Below are 25,451 nucleotides of genomic sequence, written 5' to 3'. Positions count from 1 at the left end.
AGTGGTGTCCTACATGTGCTCCCCAAATAGTTTGATCAGCTACCCATAATTATTCCCTTCTTATAATTCTCAAGTACTATTTCTGGATCAAGCTTGTGCCATTTTTTCCTTTTAGATATATCTGTATAAATCTGTCTCTCTCTCTCTCTATTTTTTTCCCCCTTCAGAGATCTCTAAGTCTCCTATATACATGTATTTCTGTTGGACTCTCCAAAACTTTCTTTTAATTAAAAAAGTGCATATATCGACTTTTCTTCATTTGTAAAATGGATAATAAAGTTCTCAGCCTCATTGGAGTGAAGGTAAAGGATATAGGGGAGCTTTTTAAACTGATACACTAAGTAGAAGAAAGAAGAAATACAAAATACTCACAATGAAAAACTATTTTACACCCACTAGATTGACACGCATTTCAAAACATCTGATAATATCAAATGTTGGTGATGATATGGAGCAAATGGAACGTATATTCTCTGCTGAAGGGTGTATAAGGTAGACCTACTTTGGAGCACATTTGTCATTGTTAAATGCAGAAAGTATACCCCAACACTTTGTTACCAGCTTTACTCCTACATGTGTACCCTGGGGAAGCTTCTATACTAGGACACATGGATTTTTATTATTTTTTATAATAGCAAATAACTTATTTTTTTTAGCAAATAACTTTAAATAACTCCTGTGTTTCAATGAATGCATAAATTGTGACAGATCTGCAAACAGGGTTGCTGTCAGACAGAAAGGAGAGTGAGAGAATGGCAGCTGTATGAATGGCATATGGATGAATCCCTGAATTAGAATATTCTTTTTTTTTTTTTAAGATTTTATTTATTTATTTGACAGACAGAGAGGCAGGTGGAGAGAGAGAGGAGGAAGCAAGCTCCCTGCTGAGCAAGAGCCTGATGCGGGGCTTGATCCTGGGACCCTGGGATCATGACCTGAGCCGAAGGCAGAGGCTTAACCCACTGAGCCACCCAGGTGCCCCTGGATTAGAATATTCTTAAAAAGACGAGTCATAGAAGAAAAATTACCTTTTTTGTAAAGCTTGAAAGTAGGCAAAGTTGAGCAATGTCTTATTTAGGATACCTAAAAATAAGAGAATGATAAAAAATTTAAAATTCTTTTTTTTTTTTTTTTTTTTTAAGATTTTATTTACTTATTTGTTTGACAGACAGAGATCACAACTAGGCAGAGAGGCAGGCAGAGAGAAGGGGAAGCAGGCTCCCTGTGGAGCAGAGAGCCCGATGCGGGGCTCAATCCCATGACCCTGAGATCATGACCTGAGCCGAAGGCAGAGGCCTAACCCACTGAGCCACCCAGGCGCCCCAAGAATGATAAAAAATTTAGAGTAGTGGAGGTCAAGTTGGTTAGGAGAACTTCTGCTCTTTTACTGTGAACATTTTTAAGTGAGATGGTTGTGTGGATCTTTCTCTGTATCCATCAGCCTGTCTGTCTGTATTTTGGTGACTGTGTGGAGCATACTGAGAGCAGGGTCCTGGGAGTGTCAGTCATTTCGGTTTTCCTATGTTTCTTAAAGATTAATTAGAAGATTCAGGGATATTAATTTCAGTCTTATACTTCATAACGCAAATATTATTTCCTCTTATAGATATTAAAAATTTCATAATTACATATAAAATTAAGATGTTGGAAGAATAAATACTATATAGTAAATAGTCATTGTCTCTGGGTAGTGAAATTACAGGGTACCTTCACTTTTTTTATTATGCATTTCTAAATCTCATATGTCTATTATAATGAACATGTTATTTTTTATATTTAGAAAAGACATTGATGATTATAGAAAGTAAGCCCAAATGCAAAATTTTTCTGATGTGTTGCTAATAAACATGGTGAGCTTGAGTTACCTGCTATCCTTTTAAACCCTAATGTCAGACTAAATACTAAAGATAGTTGTTATTGAAAGTCATTAGACCCAGTATTTTCTTTTCAGACTTTCAGATAAGCATCATCATCTTTCATCAGAATTTTAATGCATCCAAATTTGGGTTAGTGTTTTCTATACTGGTATAATGTATAGCTAAATTTAGGACTAATAATGACTTTTGAGTACTCAAAAGACTATTAATATATGCTCTGTTGTTACAGATAGAGTACTTTAGTATCCACTTCTATGTAGTATTATTCTTTTTTTTTTTTAAGATTTTATTTATTCTTTTGACTGATAGAGATCACAGGTAGGTAGAGAGGCAGGCAGAGAGAGAGAGAGGAGGAAGCAGGCTCCTGGCCAAGCAGAGAGCCCGATGTGGGGCTCGATCCCAGGAGGTTGGGATCATGACCTGAGCTGAAGGCAGAGGCTTTAACCCACTGAGCCACCCAGGCGCCCCTCTATGTAGTATTATTAAACAATTCCAAAAACCACTCACACTGAGTAAAAGTTTAAGTTGTACAACAAAAGTTTGCATGATGCTTTTTCACTTTTAGAATATTTAAAAATAACCTATAACCAAATGAAAATGTGTTACTTTGAAAAGTTAGGGTAAAGAATGTGAACATTGTAATTTTAAAGGAGTAGAATCTGAATTCTGTGGCTATTTATGGTAGAATAAATATATGTGAGTGTGCGTGCATATATATGTGATTAGACAAATAAAACAGTTGTAGAAAAAGTTTTTCTGACATCTCTTTTCCTTCTTTGACTGTACAATTAAAAAATTACGTGACATTTATTCCCTTTAGAATTTTTTTCTCCAAATGAGTGCTCTAAAAATGTCACTTTGAATTAAAGCAAAATGTTTAGAAGAGATAATTTATTTATGTTCTTGATGTAGATTTCAATAACATGCTGCGTTTACTCTGGTTGAATTTTTCCTTTATCCCAAAAGGGGATAAAATTATTTAGATTTAGATTTTGGATTCCTGAAATTATTTAGATTTTGCATTATAGAAAATGGTATTAGAATACATAGAATAAAAGAGAGTGATCCTTTTAATATTCCAAGAAGAAGACTGGATAAGCACTACATATTTTGTAACTAAAACAGTTCATATTTGGTTCATAAAATCTAAGCACTTTCTAGAGATTTCTCAGCTTACATGGAGGTGTATTCCTTTTTTTTTTTTTTTTAACATTAAGAACACTTAGCTGGATTTCTAGTTCTTGTAGGATTTATGTGTCATCAGTAGGCTCTCCTTGCCTTATAAACTTACTAAATTCCTTCAAAAGAGATAAACTATGATTAATAATATTTGCTTCCCAATTCCAGCTTTCCTATGGAAAAGTTAATAATTGGCTAAAATAGTTGTTCATCAACTTTCATAAGTTTAAATCAGACACAAATCCCTAATCTCTTTATATGGATCTTTATTATCTATTTCTCATTTCCACATCTGCTTCACTAGTAAACCCTCCTTAATCTATGCATTCACTTCTGGGTTTGAATAGACAGCTATACCTTATTTTTTTTCTAATGATGATGATCACTGTTCTTAATTCACCCCTATTTATTAAATATTAGCCACTGGGATGGATGCAGTTCTTGACATTAAAATATAGTGGTAAGTCAAGTAGACAGTCCATGTCCTAATGGAGCTTCCATTGTGGGTAAACAAATAGCAGCTGGGATCAGTAAATAATTGCAAATTAAAGTATTAAATTCTGTGGAAGAGTGCTTTAAAAGGGGATTTGATTGAAACTGGAGATTCCTGAAGACCTCTCTAGCATTTGAGAAGTGAAGGACAAGTAGTAGTTAGGCAAGCAAAGAGAAGGGTAGAGAGGTTTTCGTACTTGGTCTGGTGGTATATAGTGACAGAGGTGGGAGAGGGTAGTGTTGATGACATGGGTGATTTATAGCCCATGCGAAGGATTTTACTTGTGGCCAGCTAAGGATTTTAATTGGAGTAATAATGTGTTCTGCTTGTTTTTTAAAGAATTGCTTACTTGACCGTCACATAGAGAATGACTTACAGGAAGACTAAAGTGGAAGCAAGATGTCCAGATTGCCATCTGCAGAGATTTGGGCTAGAAATGATGGTGACTTGGAAGTGAGTGATATCATTGGAGAGAAGGTTATTTAAAAATTAGAAGTCATGCTAGCAGTGGCACAGACTTTGTGTGTCTGTGTCCCTGGCTTAGAATGTTGACCTTGTCTGGTAGAAAAAGAACTAATTACTATAGATGGAGTTGGGTTCTAGATATTGCCAGTAAATTAAATATACACAAACAGCCTTTATATGGATTAAGGAAGTGATGGGAATCTTAATAAGATAATAGTAAGTTAAACTACAAGAGAGGCTTTCATTAAGCAGATGGTGAAAAACAACATAACAATAAACCACAATTTGTTAAATATTGCATATCATCATAGCAATACATTTTTTGTAACTAATGCTTTCCACAAAGACATGTGGAATTAACATGCCATTGTTTTGATTAACCATCTAATAAAATATTCTTTTAAATCATTTGAAAAGATGAATGATGGGCTTTGGGAAAATTCAGTTTTAATTTGGAATCAGAATTCTCTTCTTACTGAATAGTAAGGAAATTCCTGTTTGGTAAGAATACTCCGCATCCTATTCTTTTCCCCTATTCTTCTCATTCTCCCTTGCGGTTATCATGGTTCCACCACTTTTTGGGGTGGGGATTCTTCAGCTTTATACGTGTCGCTGAACATGAATTCATTTGTCAAACTCAGTATCTAACACTTACGGACATATTTTTTAAACTACAATGTTGATAGAAGTATGCCATCTTGTCTTGATACTATATCATTAATGGCTATCACACAGTACTTTATGGTGTCCAGATTGTGTTGGGATGGATTCATTGAAGAAATACGAGTTCACTTTTTGAATATCACTAGCTCTCTGAAATAGTCTAAGAGACTTTATTAACAGAACAAGTATAGGCATCATGGGACATCTCAGGATGTTGACGACACTTGCATGGACAGCAGTCTTCATAAAATTAAATTCCACAGTGCCACACAATAGATGCATATTGTATTCCTCTCTAGCACTTTTTTCAGCTCTCAGGATAGTTATTGCCTATTTGAGTTTCAAAAACTTATTTATCAGTCGGCAGGTCTTTGTATCCTTAGCACTCTGTTAGGCTGACAGGAAGATAGTGATTCAGGGTCACCATTTGCCTGCTTATCGGTCTTTACATAAAAGTGAAATAATATGTCTGCGTGTGTATCTATTTCATATTGCCTCTGCAACTTTTTCCACTTTGCCTGTTCAGTGATGAATGGAAACATACGTGAGGTTTAATCTGGGCTTTCACAGTGTTTACCCAAGTGATGGGAGATAATGGGAATCCAAGAATTTTAGAACTTGAAAGACTCTAAGAGAGAGATTTAAATCAATTATTTTATTTATTAGGGAAGTGAGACCCTGAAAAGTAAGTAACCTCCCCGAGGTTGCACAGCTAATTACTGACTATTCTCTGTTTTCTAGTTTGATTTTAGTGTTTTGTATAGCAAATAAGACTTGTAATAATAAGGGAGGAGCATTTATTGAACTAATGCTTATTGTGAGAATTTTTAATTTTATTTTTATTTATTTATTTTTATTTTATTGTGAGAATGTTTTATTTTCAAATGTTCATAAAGCATGTTTATAGTCAAGGAGGAGCATTTATTGAACTAATGCTTATTGTGAGAATTTTTTATTTTATTTTTATTTATTTTTATTTTATTTTACTGTGAGAATGTTTTATTTTCAAATGTTCATAAAACATGTTTATAGTCAAGAAATACTTAATGCTCGTAAAGCCACCATTTAAATCAAGAAATAGAATGTTGTTGGCACCCGAGAAGGCGTGGTCCCCCATTCTACCACATGTCACTACCTCCTTCACTACCTTCTTTCTTACCTCCAGAAGTAACTGTATCCTGACCTTTATTATAATTATTTCTTTGTTTTGTATTTATATATATTTATGTATTCCTAAATGTTATAGTTTTGCCTAATTTTTGAACTGTTTAGAAGCCAAACTCTCTTGTATATCGTCTTTCTTCACTATTATATATTTAAGACTCATCCGTGTTATTTTTTTTTTTAAACATTTTATTTATTTGACAGAGAAAAATCACAACTAGGCAGAGGGGCAGGCAGAGAGAGAGGAGGAAGCAGGCTCCCTGCGGAACAGAGAGCCCGACGCGGGGCTCAATTCCAGGACCCTGGGATCATGACCTGAGCTGAAGGCAGAGGCTTTAACCCACTGAGCCACCCAGGCGCCCCTCATCCGTGTTATTATTCATACCTGTACTTTGTTCATTTTCGTTGCTGTACAAAATCCCATTATGTGGATATATTACTGTGTGTTCTGTTGTTGGTAGACATTGGGGTTGTTTTCAGCTTGGAGCTGTTATCATCAGAGCTGCTGTGAATGTTCTTGTGCACAGGGCATGATGCACGTATGCGAGTCCCACCCAGTATATACCTAGAAATGAACTAGATGGATCATGGCTTAAGCATAATTTCAGTTTTACTAGATTGAACCAAATTGTTATAAAGTGATTGTAACTGTTTATGCTCCCACCAGCAATGTATGGCTGTTGATCTCTCTAACACTTGGTAATGTCAGTGTTCTAAATTTTTTGCCCATCTGATGAGTGTTAATAGCTTCTTATTTTGTTTTAATTCTTGTGTTTATTAATGTGGTTTAACACACTTTTATTATATTTATTGGCTATTAGATGTTCTCTTTGTTGAATTGTGTAATAACATCTCTCAGCCATTTTTCTTTCAGCTTTTTGACTTTTTCTTATTAGTTTCTAGGAGTTCTTATGTATTCTGGATCTGAGCCACTTAGCAGTTGTATATATTGTGAATATATTGTCTTTTCTCTCTTTTTATATGTGTCTTGGTAAATGGCATTTTATATTTTAATGTCATTGAATTTCTCCATCCTTCTTTTTCATGGTTAGTGTTTTTTTTGTGTTACAACATTCATCCTTACCTCTCCCTCATATTCTCTTATGTTCTTCTAAAAGTTTGCAGTTTCATCTTTTACATTTGTATTTAATCTACCTGTAATTGATTTTTCTGTTTGGTGTGAGCTATGGGTATAATTTCATTTTTTTCTCCCATATGGCTGCCTGGATTATTGCACATTTATTGTCCCAGCACCACTCACTGAAGATGCCAGAATAAAACTCACTGTGCTGGGGTGCCCCCTCTGTCATCTATCACCTGTGCACCTATGTGAGAATCTTGGTCTAGGCTTTCAGTTCTTTTCCATTATTTTATACGTCTCTGTGCCCCCTCCATGCTGTTAATTAATGTTGCTTTACACTTGGTCTTACTGATAGAACAAGTTCTTCTACTGTGTTCTTCCAGCCTATCTTGGTTCTTTCCCCCCTTGCATTAAGATATAATTTCAGAATCAGCTTTACAAAATCACACTTTACGAAAAACCTCTTCAGATTTCTACTGAGATTCCATTCACTCATAAGTCAGATTTTGAGAATTAACATCTCTCCAGTATTTAGTTTTCCATCTTGTGAACGCTGTGTATGTCTCCTTTTAGTTAGTTTTTGCCATGTTGCTCAATAAAATATAGACTGTAATTGAGACAGTGTTCTATAGATATTTAAAATTCTACATATTTGATCCAGTGGTACACAAAAAGTTAAATAATTAGTTATAAATATACCCAGGTCTTAGAAGTTCTGATATTCTGTAACCTGTCATTTCTTACTATTTAGGTATCCTGTACTCTGTATTGTTCACAGGAACATAGCAACCTGTTGTTAACCAACTCTTTTTTATGTCTGTCTGCACTGTAATAAAGTCAATTAAACATCACACATAAGTCACACACATGAAGAGGTATAGGAAGATGAGAAAATAGCAGAAAGCATTCGCAGATAAAACAATCTTACAAGTTCATGCAAGAAATGAACATTTTTTCTTTTAGAAGTGATTTTCAAACATCTTTATAAATTATTGATCTATCTTTTATTTATATAGTATTGTGTGGGAGTGTTTTAAAGAAATATCTAAAGATATGGGTACAAGATCTAATTATTTTGCTCATGATGGCACTTTTAATGATGCTCCAATCACATACTTCAAAGTTGAAAGAGTAAAAATTGTTTTTTTTTTTTAAACAGGATTCTTACTAGGAATATTTTATTTACGTGGTAAAGTGACTTATTCTTTTCCAGCATTCAGTGAAACCTCTCTTTTCTTCTTCTTCTTTCTCCTGTCTCTAAGACTGCTTTTTCTCTATCTACTCTCTAGCTTTTCTTCTTCCATCCTGTAGAAGTTGACTTCCAGCCCTGTCCTAACTCACAACTCATTCTACACCCTTGGCCAGGCTGTTCATCCGGCTGTATTGCGGTAAATCGGAGAGCTTCAGACCTGTTCATTCGATTATGGAGAAAGCATTGTGACTCACCACCACATCAGTAAAACCACCCTCCTCACCCTCTTGGCCTGTAGGGACTGCTTACTGTAGGGCACACGTTGCTAAACACTTCATAGAGACTAGCTCCTTAAAGCACAGGCATCCCCTGAAGTTGTTCAAGTTTTAGGCTCTGAGAGTTGGAAAAACTTGCTGGAGGTCATACAGCTATTATGTAGATTTAGATTTAGGTGTGTCTAAATCCCCATATCGTGCTTTTAGTTGTGCCTTCCACCCCGCAATTCATACACACTATTTTAATTCGAAGTTACAGACGAAATAAATGTTTGTAATCGATAAAATGTACCATTTCGCTCACTAAATTTTAAAATGTAAGTCTTGCGTGACAAACCAACTTATGAAGTAAATAGTCTAATATGTGCTTTATTTCACACCTCAGCTAATTTATGACTCATTTTTCTTTTTCTTTTTTTTTTTTTAAAGATTTTATTTACTTATTTGACAGAGAGAGATCACAAGTAGGCAGAGAGGCAGGCAGAGAGAGACGGGAAGCAGGTTCCCTGCTGAGCAGAGAGCCCGATGCGGGGCTTGATCCTAGGACCCTGAGATCATGACCTGAGCCGAAGGCAGAGGCCTAACCCACTGAGCCACCCAGGTGCCCCTATGACTCATTTTTCTATAGCCATTTATGAAGCCATGACAGCTTTTGAAATGGATAGAACTGCTAATTGTTAAATGAAGTTTATCTTTGGTGAAAAATGTTTGACTAGCAAGGCATTCTAGAATTGATTATTGTTTAGGTAAGACTAGTTCGTCAGTTTCTCATATCCTGAGTAAGTTTCTAATTTAGATATAAGTTAGATAGAAACCTGATATGAAAGAATGCATATCTGTAAGTGTATTTAAGTTGGACATTTTGAGTTTCAGTGGAAATCACAAAAGTTAGTTTCTATAGCATGTGTTCAGCAGAGACTTGTCTTTAGTAACTGTTGTTGGAAAAAATAGGAATCAGGACAGCAGAAAATAATGCAAAGACTTGTAATCTATAGTGACGTTCTCTCTTGGCATTGTTGCATAGCATAAAATTCTGTTAATTTTCTGAAATCACTCTAAAATTATCTCCAATTATCTTTTTTTTTTTTTTAATTTATTTGTCAGAGAGAGCACAAGCCAGAGGAGTGGCAGGCTGAGGGAGTAGCAGGCTCCCTGCTGAGCAAGGAGCCTGATGCAGGGCTCCATCCCAGGACCCTGGGATCATGACCTGAGCTGAAGGTAGACGCTTGACGAACTGAGTCACCCAGGTGTCCCCATCCACCAATAATCTTAAGGAATTTTTTGTTTTCATACCCCCACTAATTTTTTTTAAAGAAAATGCTTAAAATTTCAAATAAAATTTTGTTTTACTTAATTATGAGAGATTATTATATTTCAGTATTGTTTTAAACTTTAGGATAATTCTGTGAATTCAGAAATTTTAAAAGAATAATCATGCCTAAGAACAAGGAGATCTAAAGATTACTTCCACCTCTATGGTTCCATGAATCTTTGTGTTTGTACTTTGCTTCTGGATATATTTACATACACACAGTTTCCAGTGACTTCAGAGATGACTAAACTGGGAGTTTTGTGAAAGACAGTGGTAGAGTAAATATTTTTATTAACAAGATGAACCGATCATCAAGATATTTGGCTAAATATTTCCCTCAAGAGAATTTTAATTTTGTATCATTATTTAGAGTTGCTTAAAATTGAAGTTTCTAAGTGCTTAATTTTTAGGCTTATAAATTGTATATTTGCATTTTTAACCTTAAAGTTTTTGCATTTTGAAGAATCAACACAGAACTTTATTTCTCATTTTGATGTATAACAAAGTGCTAAAATTTAAGCCACATCTGTTATACAAGGGTTGTTTAGTTTAGTTTTGTTTTGTTTGTAATTTTGGAAATAGATTTTCCCATAGAATTTCTGTTGTGCAATGATGTTTCTCAGGCCAACTGAGAAAAAAAATAACTTGAACAATCATGTATTTAGGAAATAGCACTAATATTACTATTTCATCTGTAGCTAATGCCCATTTCAGTTTTATTTTCATCAAATTTTCTGAGTTTCAATGTTAGTCCTGGAATTCAATGAGCACTGGGTATTATATACAGCTGATGAATTATTGAACACTACATCTGAAACTAATGATGTACTATATGTTGGCTAATTGAATTTAAATTTTAAAAAAAGTAAAGAATTTTGCAGGCTTCAGAGTGTGGCAGGGTTGGAACAAGGCATCCACGCTGATATTTATGAGTAACTTTCATGCTTGTATAGGAGAAGACCCTTCCTTATATCATTATTTTCCAACCATGATCAGAAGAACCCTAAAGTTCTTGAGGGGTGCCTCAGTCTTGCTTTCCACAGGAATAGCTTTGTTTTTATTTGTTTCTTGTGTTGAGGTTTGCCTTAACCTTTAATTATTAGCTTGGTGATGGAGTTCCGCTCTTGAATAGGACTTTATAGGTTCGTGTGTATGCTCCACCATGCCTGAGTTTAGAACCTAGAGTTAGTTACTGCACCCTCTGTGCTTTTGTTTTGTGCTCCGTACAATGGAGATCATAACAGGACTGACTTCATAGGCTTTCTGTGAGTATGGAAAGTGACAATACGTGCGTATTATCTAGAAGGGCACTTACTGTCCAGTGAGTGCATGAAAGTTTGAACTTAAGTGGCTAAGTCTGTGTTAGAACTGGCAACTGTCTGATGCCAAAGTTAGACTCTTACCACTATTAAATCACACTGTTGAATTAAGCCGAGGGGATGAAAGGAATGAAGGGGATTGAAAGATTGAGGCGAGTGCCTCTCTCAGAGGTTCGCTTGCATTGCAGGCTCAGATGATGAATCTTGCTTGTGGAAGGTCATAGAAGAAAGGCTGCTGAAGCAAGGAGGGCTTTTTTGTGTGTCTTCCAGCGGTGAAGACTTCAGGATGCTACTGAAAGGGAGCTTATTTTGGCCTCTTCTAGACTAGAGTTGTTTCAGGAAACAACTATAAAGTAGATTGCTTTTCCTAGAAACCTGTAACAAGAAGACTGATCAAGTGATTAGAAAGTCTTGTGATTCTTAATAATTGAGAAACACAATAGTTTTATATAGTAATGAAACTAGGCTTAAAATGCCTGAGTACAGATAACAAGTAGTCAGCATCAAATTATAAAAATATAACATTTGTGGGGCCTGGAGGTACGAATTAAAATTTTAATTTTGGGGGTGCCTGGATGGCTCAGTCATTGAGTGGCTTCCTTTGGCTTGGAACCTGGGCTCGAGCCCCACATCAGGCTCCCTGCATAGCGGGAAGCCTGTTTCTCCCTCTCCCACTTGCCCTGCTTATGTTCCCTCTCTCATTGTGTTTCTCTCTGTCAAATAAATAAAATCTAAAATAAAAAAAAAATTTTTAATTAAAAAGTAAAATTTTAATTTTGAGGTCTTTATTTTGTTTGGCAAAAGAACTAACCAATTTATGTTATAGAAAATTATTTAAAAAATGCTTATGGGGGCGCCTGGGTGGCTCAGTGGATTGAGCCACTGCCTTCGGCTCAGGTCGTGATCCCGGGGTCCTGGGATCGAGCCCCGCATCGGGCAGGGAGCCTGCTTCCTCCTCTCTCTCTGCCTGCCTCTCTGCCTACTTGTGATCTCTCTCTCTCACTGTCAAATAAATAAAATAAAATCTAAAAAAAAAAATGCTTATGTTGTATTATGCAGAGAAGCCATGGCATGTTCTTTCCTTGGATGTTTACTTATTTTGTGGCCTAAAAGCTATTACTAAACCCCCTGTACATGCCATGTCACCCAGGTTTTTAATGACATGTCCCTTGTGACACAAACAGCTAAAGATATGCTAGGAAGGAGACATTTGAAAACACCCTTTTTAAAGGGATCTAACAGTGGTTGTCGTCATCAGACTGTTACCTAGTATTCTTGTATGTTAAATATACATTTAAGGTTTAATGGAAAAGAAGAAAGAAAGACCTTGTAACAAAAGAGTTTCCAGGATTTCAAATTTTAGCCAGTTCAGAGAATCAATGGAAAAGATCTAATGCTAACTCTAGGAATAAGATCTGGAAGAGCTGGCTGTTTCTAAAATGGGAGTGTATTATAGGCTCACAATCCATACCAGTAGGATTCTAAGCCAACCATTGATTTTCCTTTTCGTATAGGAGAAGTTATGTCAAGAGCAGTCAGACAACTTAAATCCAAAGATATCTGGCTTCTAAAAATATCAAAATTCCAAAATTCTTTGGAAATTGCATTCCTATATAATAATTATATATCAGTATTATAACAATTATATGATACATTAATTATGTTCTGATATATAATTATAGTTAATACTATATATTATATATAATCTTAGGATTGATTGCTAAAAGACAGGTTTCAACATCAGGTCCATCTATGTGATTTTTATAGGTGAGGAGGAACTGAGCATTGAAATGATTTGAATGAGATTAATTGATTAGCTTTTGTCAGGTTTGATATAATAATCCTGGTCTTTCAATAGAGCCTCATACTTTAGTAACATATTAATTTTTTCCATTCTTAAAATGGTTATTTTTGCCTTGGATTTTTTTGAACTTTTAAGACAAGGCACTTTCTGACAAGTTATTTATTATGATGCCTGCGACTTCTCAGGAAGATGGATCAACAGGATTTCATTTTGTTCCTGCTCATTTACTCACTGAATCAAGACTGACGAAGGTGATACAGCACAAAAGCTTAATAGACCCTGTGAGAAGATCCCATTCACATGCTTTTAATAACATGTATGTTGATAATATGACAGATCTTAGTTATTTATGCTTTTAGTAGATCTGGTTACTGGATAAATCCTGGAGAGATGATTATGAAGGACATTCTGAAGTCTTCTAACACTGGTAAAGTCCAAATTCTGAGATTTTAAACAGCTATGGGAGCCACAGCAGAAAGTAAAATTCCTCCCTGAAATAACAAACTTTTTTATTTTTTAAATATTATTATTATTTTTTTTACCAACTTCTTTTTTAAAAATCAAGGGTGCCTGGGTGGCACAGTTGGTTAAGCCTCAGACTCTTATTTTCAGCTCATGTTGGGATCTCAGTGTTGTGAGATTGGGCCCTCCATTGGGCTCTGCGATCAGTGTGGAGTCAGCTTAAGATTCTCTCTCCCTCTGCCCCTCCCTCATGCTCTCTCTCTCTCTCTCTCTCAAATAAATCTTTAAAAAACAAAACAAAACCCGGGGCGCCTGGGTGGCTCAGTGGGTTAAAGCCTCTGCCTTTGGCTCAGGTCATGATCCCAGGGTTCTGGGATCGAGCCCCGCATCAGGCTCTCTGCTCTGCGGACAGCCTGCTTCCTCCTCTCTCTCTCTCTCTGCCTGCCTCTCTGCCTACTTGTGACTTCTGTCTGTCAAATAAATAAATAAAATCTTTAAAAAAAAAAAACAAAAACTAGAAATCAAATATTTTCCAATAAACAAAATTCACTGTGAATTTTGCATGTTTCCCAAAGTTTTAGTTGTAATCACATACTTATTACCAATTTCTCCAGGGATGGACTTGAGTGCGAAAAGCAGTAGCTGGCTATATTCTGTTTTCTGGTTGACCTGATGACATAGCAAAGCTGTTAGTAATTACAGCTTTAGTTAATCAGCATCATGAATTATGCTTACAGTTATTTAATCATAGGCTTTCTTTTTATCATTACTCATTTCTGAACCGTTTTCCTCCATCCCTTTCCCTCTCTGCATCTATTTTCCATCTTTTACATTGATAGAAATGCAGAGTAATTTTAATATGATTATTTCTAAAACATTATTAAATATGCTTTAAAGGATTTATCCTAAAATGAAATGCATTCTACAGTAAATCTTTTATGATGCCCACTTTGCTTTTCTCCCTTCCTCTCTGCCCCTTCTTCCCCCTTTTGCCCTTCCTCCTTCCTCTTTCTGAGGATAGAAGGGATACAAGTTATAGAGAATTATTTGAATAAAACGCATTCAGAGTAGAAGAACCATATTTCTCATTATGGAGGCGGGGATGCATAAGAAACAAAGGAAGAGAGATGGCTGGGTTTAGTTGGTTAAGTGTCTGCCCTTGGCTCAGGTCATGATCCCTGGGTTCTGGGGTTGAGTCCTGCATTGGGCTCCCTGCTCAGCAGAGAGTCTGCTTCTCCCTCTCTCTGCAGCTCCCCCATTTGTGTTCTCTCTCTCTGACAAATAAATAAATAAAATCTTTAAAAAAAAAAAAAAAAAGAAAGAAAGAAAAGGAAGAAGAGGACTGAGGGACAAGGTTCCATGAATGAGAGAGTTAATGCTTTAAAGAAATGAGAGACTCATGGAACTTCAGAGATGTTAGAAAATGAGAGAGAACACCTGATTTTATTAAGTTGCTGTGTGTTAACACTTAGACACCACTACTTCATTCCACATGCTTACATATTTTATGAGTAAAAACTGAGATACTCATCTACCTACACATCTTGAAATGTGATTCTGTAGAGTGTGGGCTAGGAATATGGTTTTATGAGTGTAAGATTATTTGAGTTTCATTTAATTAAAATAGGAATCAAAAGGCCAGAATGTTGACATTTGATTTTCTATTGCCTTTCTCATATCTGACTCTGTCAGTTTTCAGGTCTCACTCCGCTAAAATGTGTGTGTGTGTGTGTGTGTGTGTGTGTGTGTGTGTGTGTGTGTATGGTGTGTATGCTTACTTGCCCGCACACAGATATATACCTGTCAATTTATATTAAGAAATAATGGAAGACTAAATCATAAAATAAAATAAAAAACCCCAACTGTCAGTTCTCCAAAGTGATTAAATTATTTTCACTTCCACTGCAATGTATGAGTTTCCTTTGCTTCATATTCTCTCCATTTGGTGGTGGTAGTCTTTTTGATTTTAACTGTTCTGCGGGGTGTGAAATGTTATCTCATTGTGATTTTAATTTGCATTCAGTCATGTTAAGCACTTTTACATGTACCTATTTGCCTTTCTTATATTTTCTTTTGTGAGGTGTCTTTTCATGCTTGTGCCCATTGGGAAAGGGTTATTAGTCTTTTTACTTATGATGTGTAGGAATTTGCATGTGTTCTGCATATATTTTCAATGTCATATATATGTATAACTATCCTCTTTTGCTATTTAACAATAATAATATCCAAAGGATATTATGTATGGAAGATATTGATACATTTAATATTTGTTTTTTACAGATTTATTTATTTATTTTAGGGAGAGAGAGAGAGAGAAAGTGTGAGTGGGGTGGGAGGGAGGGGTAAAAGGAGAGGGAGAGAGAGAATCTCCAGCAGACTCCCTGCTGAGCATGGAGCGGGACCTGGGGCTTGATCTCATGTTCCTGAGAGCAGGACCTGAGATGAAATCAAGAGTTGGACATTTACCTGACTGAGCCATTGACTGTGCCCCAATACATTTAACACTTCTAAGCTGACAATTTTGGAAGGAAATTAGTATTTAAAACACAGACTTTATAATTTTCAATTTAAAACAAAAATTACATCCTGTTATTCTGTTTTCATTTCAGGTGCAGTTAAAAACTAGCATTTCTAGTCAGTATGTAATTCGGACACAACCAACTAATAGGTGCCTTTCTACACTGGAATGTGCAGCTGCTGCTCTTTCCATTTTGGAGAAAAATAATTACATACAAGAGGTATGTCTTTGGAAGGTTATATAGTTTATAAAAGGAAGCAGTTTTGGTTAGATTTTATCTAGAAAATTTAGAAATGCATAACTTGTTAAATTTGCAGCTCAGGTGTCAAATTGAATGTTTCTGGTGATAGAAATTTGTGTGCATTTATAACCTTCTTTCCCCCTCTGGTGTTTTTCTGTGTTAGTTTAGCATCCAGATTGCATTATTTAAATATTCATTCTAAGCTGTGCAAACAGCATTTGTAATAAGCTAAATTGCTTTTAAGTAGCACAGCATTAAATATAGGAGTTTTTGGTTAGATTTTTCTTTTATTATTTTATATTTCTCTTTTAGCATTTTGTGTTTCTTATACATAGCTTTTTTCTTTCTAATTAAAAGAGTATTTTACAGCACCCCCCCTTTTTTTTGCATTTGTGCTTTTATTTGAGAAGTTGTACCAACTTTTTGTTTATATTAGTCACTACTTGCTTGGGGTATAGAAAAGATAATTTTTTGAGAAAAAAATGCCTGCAGAATATGAAAAGGCTATAACCTACAATCATCATTTTATTTAATTTCCATGAAAGCCTGATGATTTTGTATGTAATTAATAATCATCAGTAAAGAATGATGTTTATTGAGTTCACAAATATCTCAGTCTTTTGGAACATGTTTTGCACTTCAGGCAAAAGAAAAAAGAACAGCAAAATAAGACTTAAATTGTTAGAGTTTTTTAATCACTGAAGATTTTTGATAAATATAACTCAAGAAGAAAAGTCAGAGGATAATGAGCATAACTAGATGGAGTTTTATAACTCCTCTTTCTGACACACACACACACACACACACACTGTACTCATCCCTGTCTTCTCTCTCTCTCTCTCTCCTTATACACTCTGGGTACTATTATAAGAGTGTGCCTTAGCCCTGAAGGAAATTTCAGGAATGGACAAAAGCTCAGGTCAGAGTAACTGGATTGGTTACCAAGAAAAAGAACAAAAGATGTCTAGAGCAAGGAGAGTTAAAGAATGCCAGAAGCAAGTCTTGACTTGCCTTTCCCTCTCCCCTACCCTAAGCCATGGGAAATGTCAGAGTTGGAGGCTTTTCTTCTTATGAAAGAAGTAGGCTTTCATAAGTAGGCTTTTTTGTGTGTGTATCTTTGTAAGAATTTGTTTTGCGTCTAGGCGTCTCTTTCTCTGTTCTCTCTTCTTTGAGGAAGAAAAAAATTTCTTGAGGGACCGTACATCTTTCTCCCAAATGACCAGAGTGTTTTCTGACTTTTCTCCCTCCATTCTAACCTTATCACCTGTTCCCATGTGTCTAGCTATCAACAAAGCACTTTATATACCCCTATACTTGTTTTTCTGTTTTGTTTATATGTTCTTGAGCAAAAATAATATACTCTTTTTAGGCATCTTAAAAGAAAGATGAAACTGAGTGCTGTTATTTAAACTTGCTTTCTGTACAGTCTCTGTATTTTCCTTTTTGTTGATTTAAAACTCTGCAACCAGCTGACATCAGACCAGGGACCTATTAAAAGCTCCAATCTTGAGGGGAAAATGTAATATTCTTTGGCTGTGGATTTGGAACTTTATTTCCTCTCCTTTGGAGTTCTGAAAAGAATTGTCCATGGGCCTACATCTCTTATTTCTACATTGGAATTGGATCTTTTACTTCAGCTCTGAACAGAAGCTTTATTGTTGGTGGTGGTGATTTAATAATGTCGTTGTAATGCGATGGGGCTAGAGGTTTTGATGGGTTTTGTACTATTGCTAGTGCTGCTACTGCTCCTTCCTTCCCAGCTTCATAAGGTACTTGATTCCGTTATTAGTTAATGTACCATTCCAGCAGGAAGCTTGTCTTAGGCTCTGAGTATAATATCCAACAACAGGCAAAATTCAGGATACAGAATGGCAACAGGATCCCTCCTATCTTCAGCTTTTGTTATTGTTGTCTGTGGGTCAAATGGCACGCGAAATCCCAAAGTAATAGTGAGGTCCTATAGTTCTCTTTCTGTTTGCTTTGATCGTCAGGAGTAGTCATACTTCAGTAGCCAGGAGAGGAAAAATGGTGTTTGACAATCAGATGCGTGAGTTCGGAGGTGCTGATAAGATTCTTGGCTAGAGCACGAGCAGAAGAAATGCATAATGGAACATCCCAAGTTGCTTATTATTACAGCTGGCAAAAAATTAGCTTTCTCAGTGGGGGAATCCCAAGTCTAGCCTGTTCAAGTCTAGCTACAGTTTTTAAAAAAATACATTAGTTCATTCTTCTGAGAAATGCAGTTACTATCTGTTCTGAACATAGATGTTTTCTCTTTCCTGAGGGGGAAAGCCATGACATACATGTTTCCCCAGTAACCTTTTATTAGGGGCCCCATAAAGAAATGTTAAGACAATGGGGCAGAGTAGTAATTTTTCAGCTGGCTTTATTCTCTGTGGGTAGGTAGGGCTCCTCAAAATGAAGACGTTGGCATAGAAGAGCATTCTTAGTCTGCTGGCTCATCCTCGCTCTTTATTCCTGAGCAGCTTTTCAAACACTCACAGTGGCTCAGGGTGAGCTTTGAAGCAGGCTTAAATGAAACCTCCATCACTTATCACCATCACTTTTTGCCCATGAGCATTTCACATAATCCCCTTGCTCTTGTTTCCTTCCCTGTAATGTACCCAAAATAGTTACCTCTTAGTACTGTTGTGAGAATTGAGTGGAATAATGTATGTTAATTGCGTGACACAGGAACTCAAGAAGAATGAATCCCCTTGTTCTTCTTTGTCCCCAATTCTTGCCAATAAATTAACAAAAAATTTGAGCTGAAAATTGGTGGTTTTCATTCAGCTACTGTATTATTTACCAGGGCTTTTCATACCTTGGAGGTCTTGAGCTTAGGGATCTTTTTTATAGTAAAACGTTTTCTACTTCTGAAGTTTTACCTCATGAGCCTGTATAGCTAGATGGGGTAAAGCTTTGTGCACGGCCCAAGTGCCTTAGCCCTGCCCGACAGCAGTAGCTGGTCAGTCATGGCCCCTTGAGAACTGTCACTTTATACCAGCTGACAAAAGGTTTTATAAAACACTGATTCCTGCCCCCCCGCCCCCACAAATAAACTTTCAGAAATGAACTTATTTTGAAAGTGGAGGGTTTTGTATTTTCATTGTTCCTCTGAACCAGTTGGTTTCTCCTGTAGCTTCGCATTGCCTGGGGTATAATGTTTGTTTATACAGAAGCCTTGTCACTTACTGCCGCCTGGTGTGCTAAACACATTAGATGCATCCCCTTAGCGTAACCTAATAATGACCCTGTAAGGTTGACACTATTTCCCTCCTTTAACGGATGGAGAAAATGGCAAGGAGAAGTTATATGACTTACCTGGGGACACATAGCTAGTGATGATTACACCAGTCAGGATGGGCTAGACGCGACTACAGAATCAGAACGGTATCACACCACGGAGGTTTACATGTGTGTCGCACTGTCTGTGCTGTGGGATCACTGGGGGCTTGTGCTTGCTACAGTCCCTTAGGGGCCTAGGCTGGCGGAGGCACCATTTAGATATGTCGTTCTCCTCTCATCAAGGAAGGCATAAAGGGAGCTGGTGAATCATACATTCTTTCAAAGTTTCTGTCCAGAAGTGACACCAGTATTTATGCTCACATTTCATTAACCAAAGCAAGTGATACGGCCACACCTAATTTTAAGGATGGAGGACTGGTGTATTTGTGAACAGCCCTACTGAGTACCACACAGATGGGGTGGGGATCTAATCTAGATCTGTCTCCACAACTCCTTCTCTTAGTTACCTCAGGAAACAGGTAGAATCTTCTTTTCAGGAGGTAAACATTGGGGGCCCTTACCAATAGGAATATTAGGATTCTGTCCATCAAGAATCTGATAAATGTCATAAATAGCAACAGAACCTTCAGTTGTCTCAGTCTGTGTAGTCCTGGGTTTGTTTTCTAGGGATGGTGTTTCAGGATCTAGTCAGTCTGTGCTGACTCTGTAAAGAAATATGTAGTCATTCGAATCTTCTGGTTTGTCATCCTATAAATAATGCTGTCATATCCAGGATCCATGTTCCAGATATTATAGGAGGTGATAATCACAGCCAAGGCCAAGGCGATCATTATCCAAAGTACCATGTTGAAAACCACCGCATATTCAAGGTTATACTTATATGCGAGGTTATAGGGGCTCGATGGGCTCTTCGCTTGTTTTCCCTCAAGAATAGTCCTTGTCTTCCTGACAAGAGAGGTGTCAAATGATCTGACAGTCACTAATTCCACCACTGCATTCCCGCCATAAAGGTTGTACATGTCATCTGCAAACTTTTGCAGAGCATCAACAAGGATCTTGGAAGCATCTCTGAATTGTTCAGAATCTTCCCCATAATGCTTCCCAATTTCATCCAAACCTGCCAGCTCCAGCGAATATAAATCAGGAGAATGATCCTTGGCTAGATGCTTATGTCGAGACAACAAACTTGAAATATCATGGAGCACTTGCAATTCAGAAAGAAAGAGCAGGTCAACTTCACTGTTCCTGCTCAGAGAATTGAGCGGAAGTGAATTGGATCGAATGGATTGAACTTTCCTCAAGTCAGACTTAGAAAAGGGGTTTGGAAATTGGCTGTTTTATTAAATCTTTTAGTGTAGTTTAAAAGTAGATGGTATACTTCAAATTTATATAAAAAATTTTTTTTTTGCTCTCCGTGTGCCTGTGATGTTCTTTTAGGGTGAATTAGGATATTGTTGTGAATTGATTTGTGTGCTATGGAGTCCATAATATGCTCAAATATAACCATTTAATACAATTTCATTCCATTTAACATTGGAAATGTGCACTGAAATAAATGTAAAACATTTAGAATAGCTTGTATTATTTATGTTGGGGAAAATGCACTGGATTTATTAGACAAACTTAGGAGTGCTTAACTTCCTTACACAGGCTAGGTGAAAATGACATTTGGGCTGTTCTATACCATGAACCATTTGTAAATGTCTTAATCTGATGTAAATATTTCTGAAACAAGACTGAAGGTTGTTAACTTCAAGTAGCCCTAAACTATGGAAGTACTTCCCCAGTGACTGAAACTGAGAACTGCTCCTGACTGACAGGGTGGCCGTGTTTTAACCTCTTCTGAAAGTTTGGTGATCCACATCGTGGGGTGGATATTAAAAATACATTGATCTAAAAAGAAACCAGCTTTGTGGAGTTAGAGATATCTGTAATTATACAACCCAAAACCAATTTTAGGGGACATCTTGGGGCTTGACTATAAAAAATGTATTTTAGTAACTTTTCTCTGTGTAAGTTACTATTAATGGCTTGTGATACATCATTCTCTAGAATATTAAGTGGAAGTAGATGCTTTCTACTTTTCATGTGGAAGTGGACCAATGTCTATAAAGAGTGACAAATAAAGTTAATAATGATTCAAAAAAAAAAAAAGAAAGAAATATGTAGTCATTTCCACATTCCCTCTCTTATTTGAACAACTTAAAGGAAATCATGATAGCATATATAAGGGGCTTTCTACACTAGTGGCGTGCAGAGTTTCTTCAGGAAGTCTGTCTCTTTCCCGTTGGTGTACATCAGGGATTACATGGGGTTGCCTGTGACGGAGTGGGTCCTACAGTGCTTGGGCCACGTATGTATGGGCTTCTTTTTCTCCTGGATAGAAGTGATGCTGAGGTGAGCAGCCTAGGGCTGGGCATCACTTCTGTCTCTCTGTCCATCATCGAGTGGATGTATTTGACTTTAATCTTTGTGTTTATTGCCTAGGAGTCACATGATAATTATCCCACCCCCACAGTCCTGTTCCAGGCAAGAGCAAAGTACAGGAGCCTCTGCCTGTTGAGTCTGTCCTGTTTTAAAGAATGTCTCTGGAAGCCCCACGCAGGAACTCCCCCCCCCCCACACACATATCATTACATGGACTGTGTTGGTAGCTAATTAGCATTACCAGCTGGGTACATTGCTACCTGGAATAACATTTTGGATTTTTTTTTTAATAAGAAAAGAATAAATATGGAGAGGGAAATGCTGGTGACTTGTCACAGTGTCTTGAGTTCAGTGTTGAAGTAGAGAGCTAATGTTAAGGTCTTTGCTGCCACTCTCTGTAGATGAGGGATGATACATTTTTACATAGACGTTGTGACATTTTGTAGATAAATCTTCCCCGTTTTTTTTTTCCTTTGTTCCTTTTATTTCTAAAAAAGAGTTTGCTTACTCAAGTTTGCTATTGTTACTTGGGAGATTTAGATCAGGGATCTCAGGCCCAAGGAAAGAATCTGACTCAAAATATGTTTTAAACATGTGACAGAGTGGATTTTTTCTTTTTTTTTCTTTTTTTTTTTTTTTTAATTTTTGAACTTGAAAAACTTGAGGTTGGGCATATAGTCTAGTTGTGTTTTAACCGCCATCATTCTTTGTTATCATATGGGTCCGCCCCCCACCCCCGTACATGTTTATGTTATATGACTGGCCCTGTTGGTATTTGGATTTAGACAGGTAAATATATAGTTAGAATTATTTTCAAATGTACCAAATACCAGGGTATTTAACTTGCTGTGGTCCCTGGACCAATGTGAGAGAATTAGTAAACCTCTTACCCATTGCTGCTGTCATCTGATTGTTCTCAGGCAGCAGGAAACATGCATCAGTCTGTGACTGAAGCTGAATTAAGGGAATTAAGGGGCACCTGGGTGGCTCAGTCGGTTGATTTTGGCTCAGGTCATGATCTCAGGGTCATGGGATCAAGCCCCAGATCTGGCTCCCTGCTCAGCGGGAAGTCTGCTTGTCTTCCCCTCTCTCCGTTCTTATCCTTCTCATGCTCTCCTCTTTGTCTCAAATAAATAAAATCTTAAAGAAACAATTAATTTGTATCTAAAGGTCTCTTTTACTGTTACACATTAAATTATTATAATGCAACAGTTTTTCGAGGTATTTGAATATGTTAATATATAAAACTGAATTTGGACTTTATCATCTCTATGCTTGTGTCTTTTTTTTTTTTTTCAAGATTTTATTTATTTATTTGACAGAGCGAGATCACAAGTAGGCAGAGAGACAAGCAGAGCGGGGTGAGGGGGAAGCAGGCTCCCCGCTGAGCAGAGAGCCTGATGTGGGACTCAGTCCCAGGACCCTGAGATCATGACCTGAGCTGAAGGCAGAGGCTTAACCCACTGAACCACCCAAGTGCCCCTGTGCTTGTGTCTTTTTACCAGAATTTCTTAGCGCTATGTAAATTATGAATTAAAAGAAATTTATATTTGGAAATCATCACATATTTAGTAGAGTGTCTATTACTTTTTGTAGTCAAAAGCCAGTGATAGTAAAAAGAAACATAATAATCTCTGTTTACGAAGAAAAGGCTAGATACAATATTGTGATTTGTTATAGACACTATTTTAGTATCTTTTTTTTTTTATCTTTACAGACTTTGCTTCGTCCTCTTCAAGCTTTATGCTCTTTCCAGCTTCAGCACGGTGCTCAAATTCGCCTCAGCAAGGAACACCTTCTGAAGAATGGATTATATCCTAAGCCAATGCCAAAGAACAAACGCAAACTCAGGAAAATGGAACTGTTAATGAACAGTGTTAAAATTTAGTACAGTTGTTTCATGGTGCTAGTTATGATGTCTTCCACTGATAAGACCAGGTTAAGTTTTCAGAAAATTTAAGCCCGTGGGTTTTTGACTATCTGAATAATGAGATTGGCATACTAAACTTGCCCTGAAGAAGGAAGTAAACCAAATAACCATAAAAAAGCAAATAAAAAAAAAATTTCACTGACTCCATAAAAAGCAAGTTTTCATAGTGTATTTGTTTTAAAAAATGTGCCTCTAAAACATTTTTTCAGATCCATTGTTTGAAATGTGATTAGTTGTTGAGTGAGGTTAGAAGTTCTTTTTTATAAAATGGAAAGAAATCGTTGTACCCGATCGGGGCAGTAGTCTTTTCATTAATTTATAGATAGATATAGATCTGTAATAGAGGGCGCTCACATCAATGTGCAATCCTGTACATAAACTTTATAGTTTGTAATAAGTAACAAAAATAATGATCATCAAGTAGTTGAGATTGAATTAATTTATTTCATAGAATACTATAACAGAATAAGGAAACTAAATATATTTTTTAGGGGCTAAATTTAAATTCAGCTATTTTGATTTAAGTGTTCTACTAATTGCCTGAATTTTTTGGTATTAGAGTACAATTGGAGTATAAAATTATATTAGCTTCAGGTGTTCACCATAATAATTCAGTCTTTATATACATTGCAAAATAATCACCACACAATAAGTCCAGTCAACATCCCTACATATTTATGAAATTTTTTTTCTTATAATGAGAACTTTTAAGATATACTTCCTTAGCATCTTTCCAATATGCAACATTTGCAGTTTTGCAGAATTATTAACTATAGTTACCGTGTTTTATTTTACATCCCCATGACTTATTTATTTTATAACTGGTAGTTTCCTTCTTTTGCCCACCATTCACCCTCTGCCTCCAGCAACCGCCAGTCTATATATCTATGAGCTTGTTTTTTTGTGTTTTTTTTTTAATGATTCCACAAAAAATGATATCAAATGATACTTATCTTTCTCTTTGTGACTTACTTTACTGAGCGTTATGCCTTCCAGGTCCATCCATGTTGTCAGAAATGACAAGATTTCAGTCTTTTTTTAAATGGCTGACTAATAATCCATTTCAGTTATCCTTTGATGGCTGTTTAGGTTATTACCATATCTTGGCTGTTGTAAATAATGCTATAGTGAACATAGAAGTATATCTTTTCACGTTAATCTTTCTTTGGCTAAATATCCACAAATGGAAATACTAGACCATATGATAGTTCTATTTTTTACTTCCTGAGGATCCTCCATACTGTTTCCCATAGTGGCGGCACCACTTCACATTGCTGCCAACAGTGCACGAGGGTTCCCCCTTCTCCACATTTTCCATGTCAGTCCTTGTTATTTCTTGTCTTTTTAATACTAGGCATTCTGACAGGTGTGAGATGATATCTCTTTGTGGTTTTGATTTGTATTTCCCTGATGACGAGTGATAGCGAGCGTCTTCTCATGCACCTGTTGGCCCTCTTTATGTCTTCTTTAGAAAAATGTCTATTCAGACCCTCTGTACATTTTCCCCCATTTTTAAATCAAATTGTTTGTGGGTTTTGGTTTTTTTTTTCTATTGAATTATATGAGTTCTTTATATATTTTTGTTATTAACCCCTTATCTGATATCTGATTTGCAGATATTTTCTCCCATTCCATAGGTTGCCTTTTCATTTTGTTGATGGTTTCCTCTGGTGTGCAGAAACTTTTTAGTTTGATGTCCCACTGGTTTATTTTTACTTCTGTTACTTGTGCTTTTGGTGCCTGATTTAAAAAATCATTGCTAAGATTGATGTCATAGAACTTACCACCTTTTTTTTTTTT

At 36.4% G+C, this 25,451-nt stretch overlaps 2 protein-coding genes across 3 annotated transcripts in view; one reads left to right on the top strand and one right to left on the bottom strand.

Annotated features, from left to right (window-relative positions):
* Positions 1-25,137, top strand: part of DTWD2 (DTW domain containing 2) — a 108,137-nt gene extending 83,000 nt beyond the window's left edge. Inside the window, exons 5-6 of one of the 2 annotated variants that reach the window (XM_046001228.1) lie at positions 15,896-16,024; positions 23,439-25,137. In XM_046001228.1, the coding sequence (XP_045857184.1) occupies positions 15,896-16,024; positions 23,439-23,609 (300 nt within the window). In that variant the 3' untranslated portion in view covers positions 23,610-25,137. The remainder of the gene's footprint in view (positions 1-15,895; positions 16,025-23,438) is intronic. The other variant, XM_046001229.1, reaches the window with a different exon arrangement.
* Positions 19,978-21,158, bottom strand: LOC123938307 (renin receptor-like). Its single transcript, XM_045999618.1, has 2 exons — positions 21,132-21,158; positions 19,978-20,601 (listed from the first exon to the last, which is right to left on the bottom strand). The coding sequence occupies exons 1-2, from the start codon at positions 21,156-21,158 to the stop codon at positions 19,978-19,980; spliced, it is 651 nt and encodes a 216-aa protein (XP_045855574.1).
* Positions 25,138-25,451: the final 314 nt, after the last annotated feature.

This window comes from Meles meles, chromosome 3 (assembly GCF_922984935.1).
Source record: "Meles meles chromosome 3, mMelMel3.1 paternal haplotype, whole genome shotgun sequence".
NCBI classification, from domain to species: Eukaryota; Metazoa; Chordata; class Mammalia; order Carnivora; family Mustelidae; genus Meles; species Meles meles.
The sequence above is the reverse complement of the archived record's forward strand: the minus strand, read 5'-3'. Positions and strand labels throughout refer to the sequence as shown.

Bases quoted from the DNA above. Each gene is read 5' to 3' on its own strand.
- LOC123938307 (XM_045999618.1), bottom strand. From the start codon at position 21,158: ATGTGGATCACCAAACTTTCAGAAGAG. The intron at 20,602-21,131 runs GTTAAAACACGG...CCCTTTTCTAAG, and splicing joins TCACCAAACTTTCAGAAGAG to TCTGACTTGAGGAAAGTTCA.